We start from the raw sequence: 22016 nt of genomic DNA, 5'->3' as shown, positions 1-22016 counted from the left end.
TTGTATTTTGAGTCAGAACACTTAGTTTTGAATCTCAAGTCTGGGCAAGTTTCTTGATCTCTCTGAGCTTCAGTATCCTCATCTGGCCAAAGTGTATTCTAACACCTTGTACTACCTGCCTTATAGGGTTGTTGTGAGGAAAACACTTTGTAAGCCTGAAAAAAGCCACTGAAATGGGAACCCAAATGTGAACTCAAGTGTGAGCTACTGTTTGATCCCTATTTGATAGATGAGGAAACTGGGGTCAGGTAAATTAGGTGACTTGCTGTGGTCACAGGGTTAGCTAGTGACAGAGCTGGGATGAGAACACAAATCTTTTGACTCCATATTCAAGGTTCTTTTTCTGACGTGATATTGTTAAATGAATTATAAAACTGAGTAGCAGACAGGCTTTTTCAATGTCAAACTCCTTTCCATGTGGTAGAAATTGGTGCTGTGAACCACAAATGTCTACCAAGTCATTCCAAGAAAATATTACAACAAAATAGTTGCAGGGACAAACAAGGGACAGACAGCACAGGGCTTTTGGTTACTTACATATAACCTTTGAATTTGCTGAGGTTATTGTTGGGCTTCTCACACACAATCTTGTTCTGAAAGAGTTCTGGTTCAAACCGAGGCTCCTGTAAGAAAGATTATACCATGAGTTTATCTTATTGGATGGACTCAGTTTTTAATAGGATCATCAGACAAGCTAATCACTATTAGAACCGTTCCAAATTAGCAGCCCAGCAAGGGGTAATCCCTTCTTTGTCATCATCTGAGAGTTGTAATACAATGAAAGAAAAAGTTAAATCCTCATTATAGGCGAGAAAAGAGAGCAAAATCACCAATGTGTACTTGAGAGCCCAGCCAAGTATACAATAGAGACTGTCTAGCCTGAGACCTATTCCATCGCCTGTTGTGGGTTAGATCTCTTTAGATTCCCCCCTCACAATTTTTAAAGGATAATTTAGTATAATAAGAAATATACAGGTGTGGGAGGAGGAAGCTTTGCAAAGCCTACTATATGCAAGAATGAGTCTGTGTTAGGCACTGGGGATAAAAAAATGAAAAAAAAAATGACAATCTCTGCCTTCAAGGAGCCTGAATGCTATTGGATGGGGATGGGACATGTAGGCAACTAGTATCAGGTATGAATGATAGGGACCAAGGAGAGAATCATTCAATGGTCTCTAGGAAAATTTGAGGGAGAGATTGCTGCTCTGAGTGGGGGAGGGACTGGAGAAGGATATGTGGAAGAGGTGGTGCCTGAGCAGTCTTGAAGGAGGAGAAAGATTCTGACAGGTGAAGATGAGGAGTACTTAATTTGGTCTTAGAGCTAGATCCAGGTTGGAGAATTTACAAAAAATGGGTCCTTGGGAAGCTAATACAAGTATGAGCTTTATTACTATGTTGTACAACAAGCAAAAGCAAACATGCATGCACACACACACACACACACCATATGACAAGGCAGACAGAGATTTGGCCACACACAGGGTGAGGATTACTCATGTGACAAAAGGAATCATGTACCATGGCAGAAATCTCTGTGGAAGTATATGCTTAGAATGGGTCTGACCAGGGAAGTTTTATACCTTAAAGATGAGCTTGGCTTGGGACAGGTAATCGATTTCAGATGTGGGAGGTGACATTCTGAACCACACTCAGATGTGGTAGTGAAAGTCCCCAAGTCACTTATTGATACCAGACGTGGGTAGAGGAGTTTCCTAACTGGGAATAGAAACTGGGTGAGGGTCTGAATCTGTGATGGCGAACCCAGAAATGGGTGCTGGCGTGGAGTTTCATCCAATCAGGAGCCAAGGCCATTTATGTCTTTGGCACAGGGTCAGAAGGAATCAGGACAGTAGACAGGACAGGACACTTTAGGCAGTCATCGCTTATTGTTCATGACCATGAAGACTACTTAGCCCAAGTGACTCCATGTTGGAGTTCTATCACTTATAGTTCCAATATCAACCAATATATTTCAAAAATCCCAATTTTCATGAGGAGAGATAATATGAATTCCAACAGGCTTGTGGAAGTGGACTGAGATAGGAAATGGCACAGTGAGTTGGTGGAACAGTTATAAACAGTTTTATTTTGACTAGAATGGACCCTATGGGAAGGGAGTCAGGTAAAATAAGATTGGAAAAATGAGTTGAAGTCATACTGTGTAGATAGGTCCTTAAGTGCCTGGTGATGAGAAGTTTGCATTTTATCATAGAGATAATATGGAATCACTGATGTTTTTACTGTGAGGATAAAATCAGATGATGGGATTTGAAAACACTTTGAAAGTAGTTATGCCTATATAAGGTGGTGGTAGTGGTGTTTTATGCATGGTGTAGTCAGAAATGTGAAAAAATAGCTAGCATTTATATAACAGTTTGATTGGCAAAGAGCTTTGTAAATATTATTTCATTTCATCCTCACAACAACTCTGGGAGTTAGATGTTGTTATTCCCATGATACAGATAAGGAAACTGAAGCCGACAAAGGTGAAGTGATGTGCTAGAATCATACAGCTAGTTAAAAGTATGAGGCAAGATTTGAACTCAGCTCTTCATGGCTCCAGGCTTCTAGGGAGTGCAGTGGCTAGAGTGCTGGACCAGGAGTCAAGGAGACTCATCTTAAGGTCAAATCTAACCTCAAACACTTACTAGCTGTGTGACTTCAGGCAAGTTACTTAACCCTGTTGGCTTCAGTTTCCTTGTCTGTGAAATGAGCTCGAGAAGGAAATGTCAAGCCACTTGTGTATCTTTGCAAAAAACCCCCAAACCAAACAAACCCCCCCTACACACCCAAACCTTAAATTGGTACATGAAGAGTCAGACATGATTGAACAACAACTTAATTCTAGCTCTATCACTCTAATTTACTCTATCTTCTGAGCTCCTAGATGTTATTGAAATAGAGTTTATGAAGTGGGTTATTCTGGGGAGTCCCTTGAAATCCCCCTTATAAGTAAGTGGTGTGAAGGATAAATTTGTCACTAAGTTTCATAGGACATAGAAATAATACATGGTAACAAAGGCAGTGTTATCCTCTCCGCGTTTCTGTTTCATCATATTTAAAATGAGGATTGGGGCGGCCAGGTGGCTCAGCAAGTAAGAGCACCAGCCCCAGTGTTGGGATGACCTGGGGATCGAATCCAGGCTCAGACACTTAGTACCCACCCAGAAACACCTGGCCGTGTAACCTTGAGCAAGTTACTTAACCCCAATTGCTTAAAAAAAAAAAATAAAATGAGGATGTGAAAACTTGCTGCATTTTTCTCATACAGATGAGATAACAGGTATAGTAGTACAATGATCATAGAGTGGGAAGCCATGTTAGAAGGGTTCTAGTCCAACCTCCTTATCTTGCAGATGAGGAAAATGAGATGCGTAGAGGCGGCTACTTGTGTGACTGTCCAAGGTTACATAAGCACCATATGGCAGAGTGAGGATTGGAACTCAGCTCATCTGAGTGAGTCAAGTCCCTATTCAATGACTCAATAGCCTTTGGTTTCTTATTACCCTCAGGATCAAGAAGGAAGAAAGGATGGTAGGGAAGGAGAGAGGGACGGAAAGAAGAGAGGAAGAAGTGAATGGAGGAAAAGAGGATGAAGGGATGAGAGGAAAAGATGGAGGAAAGAAAGAAAGAAGGAAGGAGGAAGGAAGAAGGAAAGAAGGACCTTATATAGGCATAACTACTTACAAAGTGTTTTCAATTCCCATCATCTTATTTTATCCTCACAGTAAAAACATCAGTGGTTCCATATTATCTCTATGATAAAATGCAAACTTCTCATCACCAGGCACTTAAGGACCTATCAACACAGTATGACTTCAACTCATTTTTCCAATCTTATTTTACCTTACTCCCTTCCTATAGGCTCCATTCTAGTCAAAATAAAACTGTTTATAACTGTTTTGACTCATAACTTGACTCCATCACATCACCTGTGAGGAGGCTTTGTAAATTGTAAAGCATGATACAAATGTAAACTATTTGACTCACTATAATTAGACTGTGAGCTCTTTGAGGGCAGGGGCTATTTTTTTCTTTTTTTTGACAATTGGGGTTAAGTGACTTGCCTGAGGTCACACAGCGAGTGTCTGAGGCTGGATTTGAATATCTTTTGTTTCTCTTTGTGTAGTGCCTGGCACAGAGGAGGTGCTTAATAGATGCTTCTTTGACTAACCATTATTATGCAAAAAGCAAAAGGACTTTAACTTTGAAAACAAACCACAAATGTATTGTTCAGAAGATGTGTAGCAATGGCATATTAGATAGTGCACCAATATTTAGAGGGTGCTTGCAATGGTATTCTTAAGGCAGAAAAGAAACAATTGAGCTTGGTACATAGTTATTGAGATTAAAGGACAAAGGTGTCAGGCTTCCTTCCTCCCCTCCCCCCCAGCAGCTACATCCCATCCCCTATCACAGCAGCCTCACTTGTGTCTATCTCCTCTGCCTTGTTTCCCTTCCAGGATTCAGTGTTTCCCCTGCCCCAATAAACTTGTCTTCAAAAGTTGGTTTGAGGGCATAGTTTTGTCCTGTTTGCTTGGCACCGAAACCAAGTGGATACATTCCTCCTGCCTGAAATAAATCACTTATCAACTAGTTTCTAAAAATAGCACCATTTTCCCTCTTGAATTAATTCTTTCAGGGACAAAAAAAAATTGTTGAGCTTTGAGCCGGTGACAAATAATGTAATTTGTCATTCCTTTTCTTGCCACTGATCAGGACACGTGCTTCACCTGCTTTTTGCCCCTTGCTTCATTGCTGGATTTTGAAATCCAAACTTACTTCAAATGTGAATGTAAGTTGAGTAGTGGGACCCAATGAGCTCTTAGGAATGGGGCTCTTCCATAATAAAACTCCCTGCCCTTAATTCAAACCTCTGGGTATCATAGAACATTAGGGATAGAAGGGATCTTGGAATTTGCATTTTCCTGATGAGAACCCTGAAGTAGAGACATGTGAAGTGACTTACTGAAGGTTACTCAGGATTCCCTGGCAGGATTAACAGCTCAGGTCACCTGTCTCCAAGGCCTTCGCTTTTTCCCCTCTACCATAGGATGGTAGGCCAATGGGAGGCAAAACTGTGAAGGAGAACCTTCCTTCCTTCCTCCCTCCATCCCCTTCTTCCTTCTTTTCCTTTCTTCCTCTCTCTCCTCCTTCCCTCCTTCTTTCTCCCCTCTTTCCTCTCATCCCTTCATCCTCTCTTCCTCCATTCCCTTCTTCCTTTCTTTTTTTCCATTCTTCTCTCCTTCCCTACCATTCTTTTTTCCTTTCTTCCTTCTTGATCCTGGAGGTAATAAGAAACCAAAGGCTATTGAGTCATTGAACAGGGGCTTGACACAGTCAGACCTATACTTTAAAAAGATCACTTTGGTAGCTAAATGGACAATGGACTGGAGCAGGAAGAGCCTTAAGGACTGAAAATTAATTAGAGGGTGACTGAAATCACTCAGATGACAAATGATGAAGGGTTGAATGAGGGTAGTAGCTTCCTTTCTATTAATGTTCTTTAACAAAAATCATGTTCACTTCCCAATGATTCCCCTTTCTTTTACCCTCGTGCTTGCCATGGAAGCCTTCATTGAAAAAAAGAATTAAGCAAAACAAATCAGCAAAATGGCCCCAACTGATAATACATACACCTCATTCTGTTTCTAGAGCACTTTCTTTCAGCTGAGAGGAAGGAGGCATGCTTCATCATCAGTTCTCTGAAGTCACAATTGCTCACTGCCAAAATTGGTTGTTCCCGCCTTTATAACATGTCTTCTCTCCACATACACAGCCACCACCCTCATTCAACCCTTCATTATTTCTCATTTGGACTATTGTAGTCACCCTCTAATTAGTCTCTCTTCCTCAAGGCTCTTCCCATTCCACTCCACTGTCCACATAGCCGCCAAAGTGATTTTCCTAAAATCTAGGTCTATGTCACGCCCCTGCTCAATGCTCATTGTTTCTTTATTACCTCCTCCATTTTGCATGCATAGCTACTCTCTACCTGGCTACCTCTCCAGGTTTGTACACTTTACTCCCTTCTGCATACGCTATGATCAGCTAGACTGGCCTATTTGCTGTTTCTCAAACATGCCATCCATCTCCTATCCCTGTGCTTTTGTACTTTGAGAGATGCCTCTCATTCCTGGAATGCTCTGATCTCTTCACCATTATCTCCTAGGTTTCCTAGCTTCTTTCAAGACTGAGCTCAACTTTAATCTTCTGTAGAAAATCTTTTCCTGGTCCTTCTCCGAGATTATCGTCTATCTACTCTTTATCTAACAAGAATGTGGCCAATCTACATGTACACATTGTGGAAACATATTGAGAACATCCTTTTTAGTTTCTCTAGAAGTATTAAGAAACACTATTTCTCTAGCCTAAAACTTTCCCCTTTGGGAACATGAGAACAAAATCTAAGGCCTTCTTTAGGAGTGGAGTAAGGGTGATAACAAAGCTTAACTCTTGTCTAGATAGTTTCATTGCTTCCCCAACCCCTGAAGGGACTAATGCCTAAGGACAGTGTCTTCTCTTCCAAAATGCAAGATTAAGATATTAATGACAGGAGGGGGAAGTGGGAGACCTTCTGTAGGTAGATTTTTCCACTGGTACTCTCTTCACACCATGTAATCAACTCCTACTCATAAGATGGACCCTGCCAACTGGTGACCTTTCAAATAGTTTAAAATCTACCAAGAATGCTTGACTGGAATAAATGCTTTGTTCAGAAGGACTTAACACTGACTGATGTGACATTAGGAATATGATATATTAAAGGTGAATAGATGCAAAACATTGTAAAGATAGTCAATCCTGATGAGGAAATGCTGAAGAATAATGGATTCCACCAAGTCTTACTCTGATGATACCTCCTGGCATGGAAGTGACCCTGGGGTTTCAAAAGCTATGAAACAGGCAGTGCAAATTCCAGAAAATTCTACTGTGTTGGAAATACTTTGAATGTGGTCCTGTCCCAGACTGAGTTTGCTGTCTGAACGCCAACCTAAGAATTGAAAGGTTCATTAGGTGGGTCACTAGGTGATGAATTCTTCAGCCATGATGAACCATGAATCAAAGAAAAAAAATCTCCTAGTCCTCTACAACCTCCTTCTGTTTCTGTATCATTGTTGGCAGAATTAGTGGAAAAGATGGCAGAGGGTACTAAGATTCATAAAATGTTTTAGACCATCTATAAACATGAACATAACTGTAGTTTAATGACCAGTGAATTGATATTGTATTGAAGGAGCTGAACAGTATCCATACTGAACCCAGAAGACAAAAGGAAGCCATTACTAAATGAAAGACAAGATCACAGGTTTTCCTCCTCTCTGAGGTTACTTTATATTTTGCATATATCTTGTATGTGCTATGTTATTTTCATGTTGTGTTTCCCATTAGAATGTAAGATCCTTGAGGTCAGGAACTGTTTTTCCCCCTTTGAATTCCCCAGAACTTAGGATAGTGTCTAGCATATAGTGCCTGCCTAATACGTTTGTGTTAACCAAAGAAGCTAATGGAATAAATTTCTGGTGTGCCCAAGGACAACAAGAGAAAAACATTACTGCACTGGGCACCTTGTGGTGATCACGATGAGCATAAACAAAGAGAAGACCATGAAGATAATTGCAAAGGATAAAGAATAAGAGAAAACCTAAGAATGATTTAATGTGTTCTTCTAAACAAAATATACACTTTGAGATTTGTTGACTTCAATGGGGAATGTACATCAAGGGAGGATGGTGAAAAGTAGTCATATTCAAATGAATGGGTGATCTCATCACTGAGTAAATTCCTTCAAGTAATACATTTAACAAGCCATCCATGGCTGCCAATTCTGTTCAGCTTTTGTCTAAGACCTCCTATAATCCACCACAGGGGGACACATTGGAAGCTTTCCTTATTTTCTTTTGACATATCAAGGATACCAAAGAACCACATAGGCTGTCCATGGGTTATCCCTAACTCTTGCCACGTATCCAGCCCATCTTCTTTTTAACTCATAAATTTCTTTGGTGACATTCTCTGTTTTGATTCTTTGTAATTTCTTGTTTGTGATGTGTGAGAGCCTATTCACACCTATCATGCTCTTCTACATGGTGAAAAATATGTTGTATAGTATGGCTTAGGTTAAAGAAATGGAAGAAGTCAAAGGACTGTAGATTACTCTGAAGCGTCATGCCTATGAGGGATGAGTACTTCAGAAGAGTCAGAGGGGACATGGTCAGCACTTGTTGTTTATTAAACAAAAAAACCCCCCAACAACTGAAATACTCAATATTATCAGACAGGAAGTGATGCTTATTGATATGAGAGTCATATCAGAATCAGCTGCATGCAGTTAGATCCTCAGTTACTTAGAGCAAAAGAATCAAAATCAAATTAGAAAAAATGATAATGATGAGAAAAAAAGACATTGTGAACAATTACAATAGCTTAAACCTGAACTATCCCACTGAAGTTGAAATGTGGGAAATAGAAAAAAGACAGGGATATTGCTATCATTTATCACCATTTCTTGCAAGAGTTTAACTGATACACAGCAGTTTCCATAAGGAATTCAAATGAGTTCAGACACTGCTTTAGTTGTCCAACATTTGATCTTGTGAAGTGAAACACTGATTAAGGATATAAGCTCATTAAAAAAAAAAAACTTTTGAAGGAAGGTTCCTAGCAGCAACATCTTATAAAAGAGAAAAAACAGGAGAAGCAAAATCAAGTCTAAAGAAAACTTGATGTGAGACCCAAAAGAGTGGCTCCAACCCCAGAACATTCCTAGATGAAAATGGCAGAATAAAAACAAAAAGATGTAAAATGTAACGAATCCATCAACATTTCTATAAGCATTTATTTCCATTCATCAGTGACAAAGATATCAACTCCATTTGGACTTGAACACTTCAGTCTCCAAAGAGATATATGTTGAAGTAGAAATAACACTTAGGAAGCTAGAATTGGGAAGAATGGTTGTATCAGAGTAATAATACACCAAAAATACTGATGCTAGAGGCAATACAATTTTGGAAGCCTTGAAAGATCACTTTACAAGGTATCTCAGGAAGTAGAAGATACCAATGGAATGGAAAGATATTAATATCCTAAAAAATTGATTGAGAGGACATCAATGACAATGTCTATTGTCTAATTTAATGTCTGTCTAATTTTTAGAAGCATCTTTATGAAAGTGATCTTCATGCATAAATACATACATAGATATTTATATGGTATCCTTGATAAAAACATTAGAAAGGAATAGAAGATTTTTACAAATGATATTTAATTACATACCATATCTTTTGTCAAATAGTTGATTTAAGGGTGCAAAAATATAGGTTCCTACTGTGCTTACTATTTGCTGATTTTCAAAAAGAAAAAGATTTGATTCACTAGAGCAAAATAAAATCTTTAAGACTCAACAAGAAGTCTCTCATGCATATGTAAATATTACACAAAAGTCCTGGATAAATACTGTAGTTAACAATGCTCCCATGATTAACATCAAGTGAAGCATAAAACAGGGATATGAATGTTTGCCACTGCTGTATAGGATATCTCACAGCAGGTACAAATGGAAGGGTGATTTCTTGTTAATGGCAAGGTCTGAGCATGATATTGAACTTATTACATCAGGCTCTGTGTGAGTTAACTGTGATGATGACAATTAAAGAATATAATATAATCTTGGGTTATATTAGGAAAGGTACAACTTCCTTGAATAATGCTATGATAGTCCTGCTATTAGGGCATGAGGTAGCACAGTGGATAGAACACCAGGTCTGGAGTCAGGAAGACCTGAGTTCAAGTCTAGCCTCACACACTTTCTAGCTGTGTGACCCTGGGCAAGTCACTTTATCTTGTTTGCCTCAGTTTATGCATCTGTAAAATGAGCTGAAGCAGGAAATGGCAAACCACTACAGTATTTTTGCCAAGAAAACCCCAAACAGGCTCATGAAGAGTTATATATGACTGAAATGATGGAACAATAACAGTCCTGCCATACTCTGCCCAGGTTCAGACCATATCTATAGTATTAGGTTCAATTTTGGGCACTATAGTTTAGAAAAGTTAGGGAATGTCTAGAGCATTGTCATCAAAAAGGGGGAAGGGCTTTGAGTCCGTGTCATGTGAGTATAAATTGAAGGAAATGGGGATATTTACCCTGGAGAAGAGAAGACTAGAAATGGGACATGCAGGTTACCTTCCATCATGTAAAGAACTGTCATCTGGAACAGCTATTTTACAATTATTCCCTTTGGCTTCAGAGGGCAGAACCAGGAATGATGTGTGGAAGTTTTGAGAAGGGGCAAATTTGGACTCCTTGTCCAGAAGACCCCCATAACAATTAGAGCTCTTCAAATGTGAATGGGCTGCCTTGGGAGGTCAAATGTATTTCTTCTTTGGAGGTTTTTCAGCAAAGGGTAGAAGACCCCCTTTTAGGTCTGACCAGACTCTAAGTTTCTATTTCAAGCTGAAATTCTCTGCTTCTATGATTCAGATTCTTTCTACAGAAAGGACAGGAATACCACCATGATTGTTGGGTGACTTAATCTAGGGGTTAACCTAATTCTCACTAACTATGCCATTCAGTCTGTAATTGAGTCAATAAACATTTATTATATATCCCAGTCACAAAAAAACATGGTCCATCCCTTCAAGGAGCTCATTACTATCGTGGTGAAGTCATGTAGATAACTATGTTCAGACAGGAAATATGTAATAAAAATGGGAGATGATCTCAGAGGGAAGGAACTAGCAGAAGGGAGGACTAGAAAAGGCCCATTTCAGAAGGTGAAATTTAAAGCAAAGCTTGAAGAAAGCCAGGGAAGTCAGGAAGGTGGTGGCAGAAAGGGTGGAGAACATTCCAGAAATAGAATATCATATAAAGATTGACAAGTAGAACAGCATAGGTGAATTATGTAGTTTGTAGATGGAAATAAAGTCTAGGTAGACTGAAAAGGTAGCAAGGGAAAAGGTTGTGAAGGACTTTAGATGCTAAATAGAGGGGCTTTTACTTGATCCTGAAGGTAATTGGGAGCCACTGGAATTTTTTGAATAGTAGAGTGACATGGTCAAAGTTGCACTTTAGGAAAACCACTTTGGCAGCTGAAGGGAGGGTGGATAAGAGTGGGGAATTCTTAAGGCAGGGAGTGACAAAGTAATAATAATGGACCAAGATTGTTGTCATTGCTCAAATGATAGGGGTTGAGGTTTATACTAGGGTGATGGTCATATGAATGGACAGAAGGGCCCCTGTGGTAGGAGTAATATCCTAACTGCTCTCCTTCCCATGGAAGTCAGGCTAGTTTTTCCTTAAAACCTTCCTTCAGACTTGGTTAGTTCAGGGTAGTAAAAACAGTTTATTGATGAGACATCATTTCCTGAGAACAAAGAAGCCACAGAGAACTCAAGAGGCTTTCTGACACTTGGCTGGTAGATTACCATGGGTAACTTGGGCAGGGTAGCTTTGTTCACCTGGCAGATCAACTAGTGGTGTCCTAACCTTGTTGAGCATCCTTTTTCCGCTATGGCTAAATAAGTCTCTTTTGCTAATTGTTGAGTGGTGTTTCATTTTATTCATTTTATTTAATGATTAAAAATAATTTTATTATTTGTTAACCTAAATTATCAGAAAATGGGTCTGAGTCAGACCCAAACTAGAACATGGATATCTGAGAGATTTGGGGAAGGCAGAAATGACAAGATTTGACAAGATATTGGATATGTGGGGTGAGTGGGAGTGAAGCATTGAGGATGACACCAAGTTTGTGAGCTTGGATGACTGGGACAATGTTGGTGCCCTTGAAAATACTGGGTATTTGGGAAGAGGGGAAAGATAATGAGTTCTGTCTTGAGAGAGAAGGTGGTGACAGAAAGGATGAAGAGTTTGAGATGCCTACAGGACATCTGGTTTGAGGTTGCCCAAAAGACAGATGTGTGACCAGAGCTCAAGAGACATAAGAGCTAGATGTACAGATCCAGCAATCATCTGACTAGATGATAAGGGAACTCATAGAAGCTGGTGAGATCACCAACTGAGATAGTTTAAAGGGAGAAGAGAAGAGCCAGGACAGAACCCCAGTATTACTTGGATAAAGATAGAGCAAAGGAGACAGAATGAGCAGTCAAACCCAAGAGCAGAGAGCATTATCATCTAGGAGGAGAGGGTGATAGTTTTGGAAGCTATGGAGAAGTCAAGAATGATGAAGACTGAGAAAAGGCCATTAGATGTGGCTGTGAAGGGATTGCCAGTAACTTAGGATAAATGATGGAGTCAAAGTCAGATTTGAAGATGGTTTAGAATTTACTAAGAGGAGAGGAAATGGAGGCCCGTAGTTTAGTTGGCTTTCTCAAGAAGCTTAGGTGAAATGGGCAGAATTGATGGATAGCAGGGGTGGTCAGATAATGAAGATTTTTTTGTTTTCTTTTAAAGGATGGGAGAGATATAGCTATGCTTGTAGGCTGCAGAAAAAGAGACATGTCACAGGTAGGGAGAGAATGAAGACTAGAGATATAATTGGTTTGATATCGGGGCTAATTTTTGAAGAAGATGGGTGGGGATGGGATCCCCAGGATATCTGTTATTTAGTGGGCTCGACTATGGTTCTCAGAACCAGGGTGATGACTTTCTAACCAGAGCTACTCAAGCTAGAAAAGCAAATGAAGTAATTAATTCATCTATCAATCAACCAGCAAACAATTGTTGAACACCTACTGTGTAGAGCACTGTACTAGGCTCAGGGAGATCCTCTTTTGGAGCTTATAGTTTAGCAAATAGGAGAATAATTTCCTTTCCCCATCTATATGTTCAGTTATTAAAATTGGGCCAATTAATGCGGGAGAATCTAGACAGTACCAAGGAACCTTCCTTGGCTTCAGACAGCTGGGCCTACATGTACTTTCTCTTACTCTAGCCCCACCCTACTTCCCCAGGCTTGGCTCTCACTTCTTTCTTTTTCTTTTGTTTTGCTTTTTGGAGGACAATTGGAGTTAAGTAATTTGACCAAGGTCACATTGCTAGTTTTTTTTTGTTAAGTATCTGAGGTCATATTCGAACTCAGGCCCTCCTGGCTTCGGAGCAGCGCTCTGCTCACTGCACCACCTAGCCTCCCCAGCTCTCACTACTTTCACAAATTTCTGTCCAGCCAAACCAGACTTCGCGTATCATACCCTGCATATGTTTTGCCTTCCCTATACCTTTGCTGAGGCGGCTCTTTCCATATGAAGTTCTCTGGCCCCTCATTTCATTTCAGGCAAATATGACCAATTGTTTGAGACCCAATTTAAGCCTCAGCTCCTAGGTAAAGTTTTCTCTGACTCCTCCAACCTAAAATGAACCTCTCCCATCTGTGTACTCTTACAGTACTTAACGTCAGAGTGACTCATTGGCACTCATAGACACCAAAGATGAGTGATTTTGTGCATGAGGGGACCTGAGCTTGAGACTCCAAGAGATTCAGCGTCTTGCCTATGAGCCACACAGCTGGTAGATGTCACAGACAGCATTGGAACCCCAATACTTCGTCCCCTTTGCTGTAGTGGAACTCTATACTGTTAGTGATTTTTTCACGTTTACTTATTTCTCTCCAGTCAGAGCTCACATTTTTGGAGTATGATGGTGATAACAATAATAGGTAACATTATATGCCAGACACTGTGTTAAGCGACTTAAAATTTTATCTCATTTGATCCTCACAACAACCCTGGGAAGAAGATGCTATTACTACCCTCATTTCATAGATATGGAAACTGAGGCAAGCAAAGGCTAAGTGATTTGCCTAAGGTTACATAGATAGTAAGTGTCTGAGGTAGGATTTGAACTTGGGTCTTCCCAACTTCAGGCTCAGTGCTCTATCCACTCTGCCACCTAGTTGTCTCTGACTAAGATTGTCTTAGATATTTCCATATCCCACACCAGGCCTGGCAGCAAAGTGTAGTACCACCAAGAATCACTTGGCTAAGAATTGGAAGAACTTGGTTCTTTCAGTCCTATCTCTCAGAAGCACTATGACTTTGGACCAGTCACTTTTTCTCATCTATAAAATTAGAATAATTTTGAGTTGGGATAGGACTCATTGGGTCATTCATTTGAATATAAAGAAGGTTGACTGCAAGGTCCCACAAAGAAAATATAGGAGGATACTACATAGGCAAACAGTATGCACTGTTTGGTGGGAAACTTCCCTTTTGCAAAGGAATTTGAATGAGACCCTAAAAAAAAAGAACTGGATCAGATACTACATCTGATTAGTGTGGTACCGTATAAAAAGGGCTGACTCTGCAGTTGGAGGACCTAAGATTAAATCCTACTTTAAGACTTTGGACAAGTCACTGAATCTGGGTCCCAGTTTCTTAATTTGTGAAATGAAGGGATTGAACTAGGTGGGCTTTGAGGCTCCTTCAAGCTATGATCCCTATGAAACTGAACATAGAAGAGGTAAATGCAAAAGACTCATGAGGATGGTTGGGTGGTGTTTCATGTTATAGAGGTCCCTCAAAAATCAATGCAGTTGAGCTGAGCTTCAAGCACCTGCCCACTGCTTAGTAAATAAAGCTGCACAGAATCTGCAGTAAGTTTGTCAAAGAGCATTGATTAAATGATTACAGTATGCCAGGTACCATATTAAGTGGACATCACAGATTGTCTGAGAAACTCCCCATCTTGGGCACCATTACTATGGAAGGTGATGAATGAGAGTTAAGGGATAATAACAAATGGGCTGCTAACTCATGGGGTTATTATGAGATTCAAGTGAGATAATAGAGGTGAAAACATGCTCTGAAAGAGCTAAATTACAATATAAACATAAGGGATTCCTACTGTTCTAGTAGATACTTAGAATCTTAGGATGATTGTGCTAGAAAGTCCCTTAGAAGGCAGACAGTCAAATCTCCTTCTGTTTCAGAGTAGACCTAGGTTGTTTGTTATCTACCCTCGTCCAGGGTTGTACTATCATCATGAGGGTCAGCATTGTCCCTAGCTCTGAGGACCCCCCAAATGTATAGATTATCAGGATTTTAAAAATTTACTCTGAAATCTATCTAGCTCATTCTGCACGCATTCTTTACTTAGATATAAGATTTGCTTCTGCTTTATTTTGTTGATTGAAAAATGAGCACCCAACTGTATTCTCTGCTCATACCCCAATTAAAGGAGCCTCCAAAAAAAGTGCCTAGGTTTTTGATTTGGGTGTTGGTAACACCCAAATATCAGGATAACGTCCCACTGACAGATGCCCTAAAGGGGTGGGGGGCTCTGTTGGGATAGGAGCTTTAGCTCAGGCCAAACATAGAAGAAAGTAGCACAACAGGGAACAAAGGCATCTGGAAAGTAATATCTTATCAGATTGTCAAGGCAAGGAAAAGACTCTTCAAATCTTTTCTGGTGATCTTCTAAGTGCTGGAGTTTTTGCTCCCAGCATTAATGTATCCTTTTTCTTAGACTAGAAATGCTCCTAAATAACTTACCTGGCTTGTAAGAATCGTATCTGAAAAACTGCCTGTACTTTATAACCGTCACACTTGGAATGAGCTGACTTTCAAGATAATAACTGGGCAGAGTGCAAAGCACTGTCTGGTTCTGATTGGGGAAGTTTTTGTCAAGAGTGTTGTATAAATTGCTTTGATTCACACCTATCTATGTGATTAGCTAAAGGACAGGAGATTAGGATGAAGGGAAAGTGGGAAAGAGGCAAGAAGACTTCCCTTTTTGTCTTAGGCACTTAGAGATTCTTCCAATAGAAAGTGTACATGCCTTTCTAACCTAATGAGAAACCTGATTCCCTTCTCAGATAGAGATTCAATAGCATAATGCAAAACACCTAAGAATCAGAATCCGGAAATCTGAGGTTTTTTATTGGCACTGCCAGCAACTTAGCCATGTGAGTTGGTTGTAATTAAATGGATATCAGTAATATTCTAAATCTGCTTACCGTCCCAGAGTGAGTCTGAATTAACCTTGAAAATGCATTGTGGAGTTTGCCATCACTTAACAGCCTCAGTTTCCTCATCTGTAAATGGAAGGGCTTGGGCTAGGTGGTCTCTGAAGTCCCTTCTAGCTCATGGTAGATTTGGTTTGGCAAGGCCAGAACCACGGAAATTAAGGCGCCATAACTGTAATCTAGGTAGCTCTGCAATCTAAATTCAAGATAGACTGTATGGCATGTCTCATAAGTATTTTGACCCAGGAAGAACAGAACACTATGAAGAAGTAATTTCCTTGGGGCAGTAATAGAGCACTGCAGTCAGAAGGACCTGGCCTGAGTTCAAATCTTGCCTTAGGCACTTGACACTTTCTAGCTGTGTTACCCAGGACAAGTCACTTAATGCTGATCACCTCTTCCCTGCCCCAAAAGAAGTCATTTCCTTGAAATTTTTTTCAGCCTGCAATGCTAGAATCATTGGCTCATTTTTATTTAATATTTGTTCACAAAGAAGAAACAAGAGATTTATAATGAAAGATTCTCACAGATTAAAATAGAATTGAGAACTGAAGGTAAACTCAGGGATCATTTAGTTTATCATCCCTTCATCCTATTTAGTGACTTTGAAAATTAATCATTTATATATATTTTAACATCAGAATAATTTCTCAAAATACTGTCCTCAATTCTTTACTTAAAATTTGAGCTAAACCCAATAGACAAAGTGACCATGTTTTACAGTGTGTGATGTTTTCTTCCTATAGTCCCTAGTCTCTCTACCAAGACTAATCATTGAAAATATTCTGATTTTGTAACATTTTTATGCTGTTTTCATTCACATTATTACAGTCATGTACATATATTGTTCTCTTTACTCTATCCTCTCCCATTTTATCAGTGAAAAGATTAAAATCTGGTGAAATTACTTGGCCAAGGTCACATGGCCAAGTTAGTGGCAGTGCTAATAAAAGACCCTAGATTCCCTACTGACTGTTGTATGCTTTCTATTATGCTATTAAATCTCTATCTGAAAAGGCAATCAGCTTTCTCAGTAGTTAGAAAGTCATGTAGATTTTCTGTTGAGAGAATCCCAGCCAAAAACTGCCTAATTAGGTGAAATGTCCTCCAAAGAGCTAACTGTAGGAGAAATGGGAATCAATTAAATGAGAATCTAGTTAAAAGAAAAAAAAGTAGTCTTTAAACAGGGCAATAAATAGATGAATAAAATTATTAAATTAATAGATTATGTTCCTTGAAGTCCTGGAGGTGATTGAAGCCAGCTACAACAAATGAGCCCTGAATTCCCATAGGTTGGGCTATGGATGTCCAGGAATATGCTTAATTTGAAATTATAATTATAAAAACTAAATCAGGTTCTTGGCTATGTAGTGACTGGTCCTCTCCAGGGTGTTAATTTGAAGATTTAAACTCTGAGTGCTCTCAACTTGGCAGTCTGTTAAAGGAGAGAATTTCAGTCTCTTACCAAAGACAAAGGCTGCCATATTTGCTTCTCTGATAAAGAACATTTCTTTGTCTGTAGTGCCAGCTCTGAGTAAAATTGGGAGGACAGGCATGAGAGATCAAAAGGTAGGAAAGGCATACGGAAAGGGGAGCAGGAGACCTCAAAGAAAAGCTTCATTAACTTTGAAATTTGACTGGATAGACTTAGATACTCAGGTACATTTGAGTTTACAATAATTTTATTAGTAACAGGGAACTAAGAAATGATTTGTGTTGAATGGGATTGGGATATACCATTAATATAGGTATTTAAATTAAATGTGATCATTATAGAATCACAGGATTTTAGACGAAGGGACTTAAGAAATCTACTCTAATTTTCTTATTTTATAGATGAGGAAGTAAGAGAATCACAGGATGGAGACCTTCTCTGAAGTTACTTGCCAAGGTCACTCAGACTTGCCAAGGTCAATCTTACTCTTAACCTACTGCTTTCCTTCTATGCCATCCCTTTTTCAATACTAGGTACAGAATTAGACTGGATCCTAAGATCCAAGTTCTATCTGCCCATCAAATAGTTTTTAGTCTATCAGGATGGTGGCAAGCTAATATCAGCAAAATCTATTTTCCTTGGGAGTTGATTGATATTTCTTTTGTCCTTCACATCACCTGCCACTTAACATGCTGAAAATATATTGAAAAAGATGAAAAAACACATAGATTTTGTCAAGTTGTCAAGGTAAACTTGAGATACATTGAAAGCCAGATTTAGAACCTTTCTGTACCATTAAGATGGGAACAATGTGTTCAAAGTAAAAGGGAAGAATGAGAATTGAAATTACTATGTACATTGGTTTGAAACTATGCCTGTTAGTCCACTGCTATGGAGATTTACACACAGGTGATTCAGTGGATAGAGCTCTGGACCTGAAGTCAGGAAGATCTGAATTAAAATATGACTTCAGACACTTACTAGCTGTGTGATCCTGGGCAAGTCACTTAATGTCTGTTTGCTTTAATCCACTGGAGAAAGGAGTGGCAAACCATTTTAGTATCTTTGCCGAGAAAACCCCATGGACAGTATGGTCCATGGGGTCATGAAGGCTTGGTCATTACCTAAGGACTGAACAATGGAAGCTAGTGAAGGGATTAATGATGAAAATTCTCCAACTGGAGGAACTTCAGAAGAAAACAGAGCATGGGACTGGCCATTCATGCTTAGGCATAACAATACACTCACTGACTAACTTGGGTAAGTAAATTGAGATGACTCATTGTCTAGCTTTATATTCTGTTACTTACTCAGTATCATGAAGGAATGATGGACTCTTGATAAAACAGAGAGAGGGGGAGGGAGGGAGGGAGAGACAGAGATAGAGAGAGGAGAGGGAGAGACGGAGGGAGACAGTAATTCACAGGAGATAATAGCCAGGAAGAGGTCCAGCAATGAAATACTTGGCCTTATGTGTCTGTATAAAATATGAATAATAGAGTGAACTAAACATATTAATGAAAAGGTTCAAGCCTGACATAAATATCACTGAGACTTAAGAGAATGTGACTCAACTGGATTATGGTTCTGAAAATGGTACCTTATTCAAAAGGAACAGAATGGAAAACATAAATTAGGTGGTAGAGTAATCTGAGGTAAGTAACACGGTAAAAAAAAAAAGCTGGGCTGAAGAGAAAAAGAGAAGCAGTAGTAATGCCATCATAGGAATATACTACAGACCTATTGTACAGAAGGAAGAATTAGATGTTACTTTTATGAGACAATTTTTTTTTTTACCTAGGCAGCTGGCCATAGGCAATGTTTTTTCTCATTCTTCCTTCTCTACCCTTCTCATCAACTGAATTTGCCCCAGGTATGAAAATTTCTAGTTATAGATCTGAGATCCTCTTCCCCCTTTCTTTTGGGAGATGATTTTGTGAACAAAGCTAAGATCTTTCCCTAACTCTCAGCAAATATAGGAGCAATTCAGGGAGCTAAGGAGAGTCAAGGAGAGAACCAAGGGTAGAGAGCTGGGAGAACAAGCCTTTAAATCGCTGTGACCAGTACAGGAAGCAAGGAATGATTGACTTGCAGTCATAGAAACTAAAAACTACCTCAGCTCTGCATGAAAACAGAAACAATAATAAAAGGCAGTAGATGAACTTTAGTGGTACAGGAAGTAAGTGCTATGGGAATTACAGCAGTGAAAGACAGACTCCCAGGGTCTGCTTTGGTCACAGAAGACTCCATGAAAGAAGGTGAGATTGAGGTTGGGTCTTTTATGATGGATGTGATTTGCATAAGGAATGCAGCATTGGAGTTTGCATTATCAAAGCTCCCTTCTTGTGGTTGGAGGATATACTCAGGACCTGTGTATGAGAATGATCCATATCTTGATAGTGGGACCTAGCTAATAGTTAACAAGGATCTATTAGCATTTGCCATGTGCCAGGCATTGTGCTAAACTGGGGATACAAAGAATTATAAAACACAGTTCCTCTTTTTAGAAGCTTATCCAAACCATACCATCAAAATTCTTTCCAATTATTCAATTTACTTTTCCAGGGAGTTGGGTGTTTTCTTCCTTTTATACCAATGCTGAAGACCATAGAAAGAACCCTACCTGGTGCCAGAAGCCCTTCACAACACGCCTTTGTTTGAGGTTGGTTTCACCATCCAAGTTGGCAGTTTCCAGGTGGCAGACTCCACTGGGATCAGAAGAGAAGAGTAAGAGAATATCTGCTGGGATGATCTCATTGCACTGAAGTTGGACAAAGTCTCCCACTCGAACATCCTTCCAATGCCTCTGCATGTAGTCTTTTTCCTTCCTGGGAACGATGGAAAAAGGGCATCAAAGTTTGGAAAATCTGGGCATTGGGGCCCCTCAGGAAATGGAAATGGGTAAGCTGGAGTCAGCAAGAGCCTTAAGTAAGGATGTATGTGGGTGTAAGTCATTATGGGGTGACACGGGCTTTACTTACCTCCCCAATATTTCCCTGGCTGCCTTGCCATGGCCCTATCTTCCCTTCCTATCAGGTATTTCTCACCATTAGACTCATTGTAGGTCAAAGTAAGGGCCTTATTTCCAAAAAGCTACAAGTAGGAAGTGTATCATCATTATTGTTATCAATATTGCACATTTACTGAATGCCTATGACTCTGAATGTCTCAGCGAGAAGCAGCATAGGGAAGTAGATAGGGCACTGACTTTAGAGTCAGTAGGACTTGGATTCAAATCCTACCTCAGATACTTACTAGCAATGTAACCCTGGTCAAGTCATTTAAATTCTTTGTGCCTTGATTTCCTAGTCCCAGATCTGTACTCCCTGACCTCCTCCTGTGTCCCTCCATCCTTATCAAGATGAAGATATCACTAAAAATTTCATTCTGGGTGCCCTGGATTTCTAGATAACTTCACGTTAGATGTTAGACACAAACATATACCCAACCAGACTTTCTTCCTCTTTACCCTTATCTAGTGTGACTACCCTGCTATAATGGGCTTTAGGTTGAAGATGGTTCCCTTATTATTCAACAGATAGAGGAAACTTGTAACCTACTGTCACCTTATACTCATCCCTCAACTTGTTAATTTTGGGGGAATTACTCCAGGTCTGTTTGAGAATTTATTGTTTTAATTTCTTTTTTTCACTAACCTATTTTACTTTTAAAAATTAACAAGCATTTATTTTCTCTCCTTGGGAAAAAAAGGGAGACAAAACTCTTGTAATAAATGTGAATTAGTCAAGCAAAACAAATCCCCACCGTGGGTCATGCAAAAAAAAAAAATGTATATCTCATTCTGCATCTGGAGGCTATCACCTCTCTGTCAAGAGGTGAATAGCATGCTTTATCACTTTGGAGTTGTGGTTGGATTTTCCATGCTTTAGGTATTAAATCTTTCAAAGTTTGTCTTTATGGTGGTGATAGTATAATTTGCTTTTTTGATTCTGCTCGCTTCAGCCTCCATTGATTCGTACAATTCTTTCCAGATTTCTCCCAAAGTAACCTTTTTATAATTCTTGTGGCGCAATAATATTCCATCATATTCATATACCATAAATTTGTTCATCCATTCCCTAACTGATGGGTTTTCATTGCTTCAAAAAGTGATTTACTAGTTTATTGCCTGTTTATTCTCTTACGGGGAAAACGTTACCACCTAACTATCGTACCATATCAGTCAGTTTCACTGATATCTTGGAAGAGGGCTCCAGTGAAAGACCTGCCTATCTATGGCTGACACATCCTTTCTGTTCTCTCTAACTCTTGAATGAGAATATAGTGATTAATTCCAGGCCACTGCTCTCCATCACTTATTGGGCAATCACCTCAGCTGGCTCACTGGTCTTTCCAAGTTGGGCACAAGAAATCTGGTTTTTGGGGGTTGGAGTTTGCAGTATTGAAACTACCTTCTTGTGGTTGGAGGATAGTACTTAGGGTCCATGTATGAGAATGATCCGCATCTTAATAGTGGGACACAGCTAAAAGTTTACAAGGATCTATTTAGCGTTTGCTATGTGCCTGACATTGTGCTAAATTGAGGATACAAAGAATTATAAAACACAATTTCTATTTTTGAGAAGCTCACAGTCGAATGGGGAGACTATATGCAAGCAACTATAAAACCAAGATATGGGCAGTATAAAATG

General features: G+C 39.5%; 1 protein-coding gene across 22 annotated transcripts in view; it reads right to left on the bottom strand.

Moving 5' to 3' along the window:
• ATP10B (ATPase phospholipid transporting 10B (putative)) overlaps nt 1-22016 on the bottom strand; it is a 326335-nt gene that overhangs the window by 95096 nt on the left and 209223 nt on the right. For all 22 annotated transcript variants that reach the window (XM_069102445.1, XM_069102457.1, XM_069102453.1 and 19 more), the window contains 2 exons: nt 19988-20192; nt 538-623 (listed from right to left, as the gene is read on the bottom strand). In XM_069102445.1, coding sequence (XP_068958546.1) covers nt 538-623; nt 19988-20192 — 291 coding nt within the window. The remainder of the gene's footprint in view (nt 1-537; nt 624-19987; nt 20193-22016) is intronic.

Source organism: Petaurus breviceps, unplaced genomic scaffold, assembly GCF_028583685.1.
Source record: "Petaurus breviceps papuanus isolate PSGF00001 unplaced genomic scaffold, PetGlider_PUasm1.0 551, whole genome shotgun sequence".
NCBI lineage: Eukaryota > Metazoa > Chordata > Mammalia > Diprotodontia > Petauridae > Petaurus > Petaurus breviceps.
Note: the sequence above shows the minus strand (reverse complement) of the source record. Positions and strands in the feature narration are given on the sequence as shown.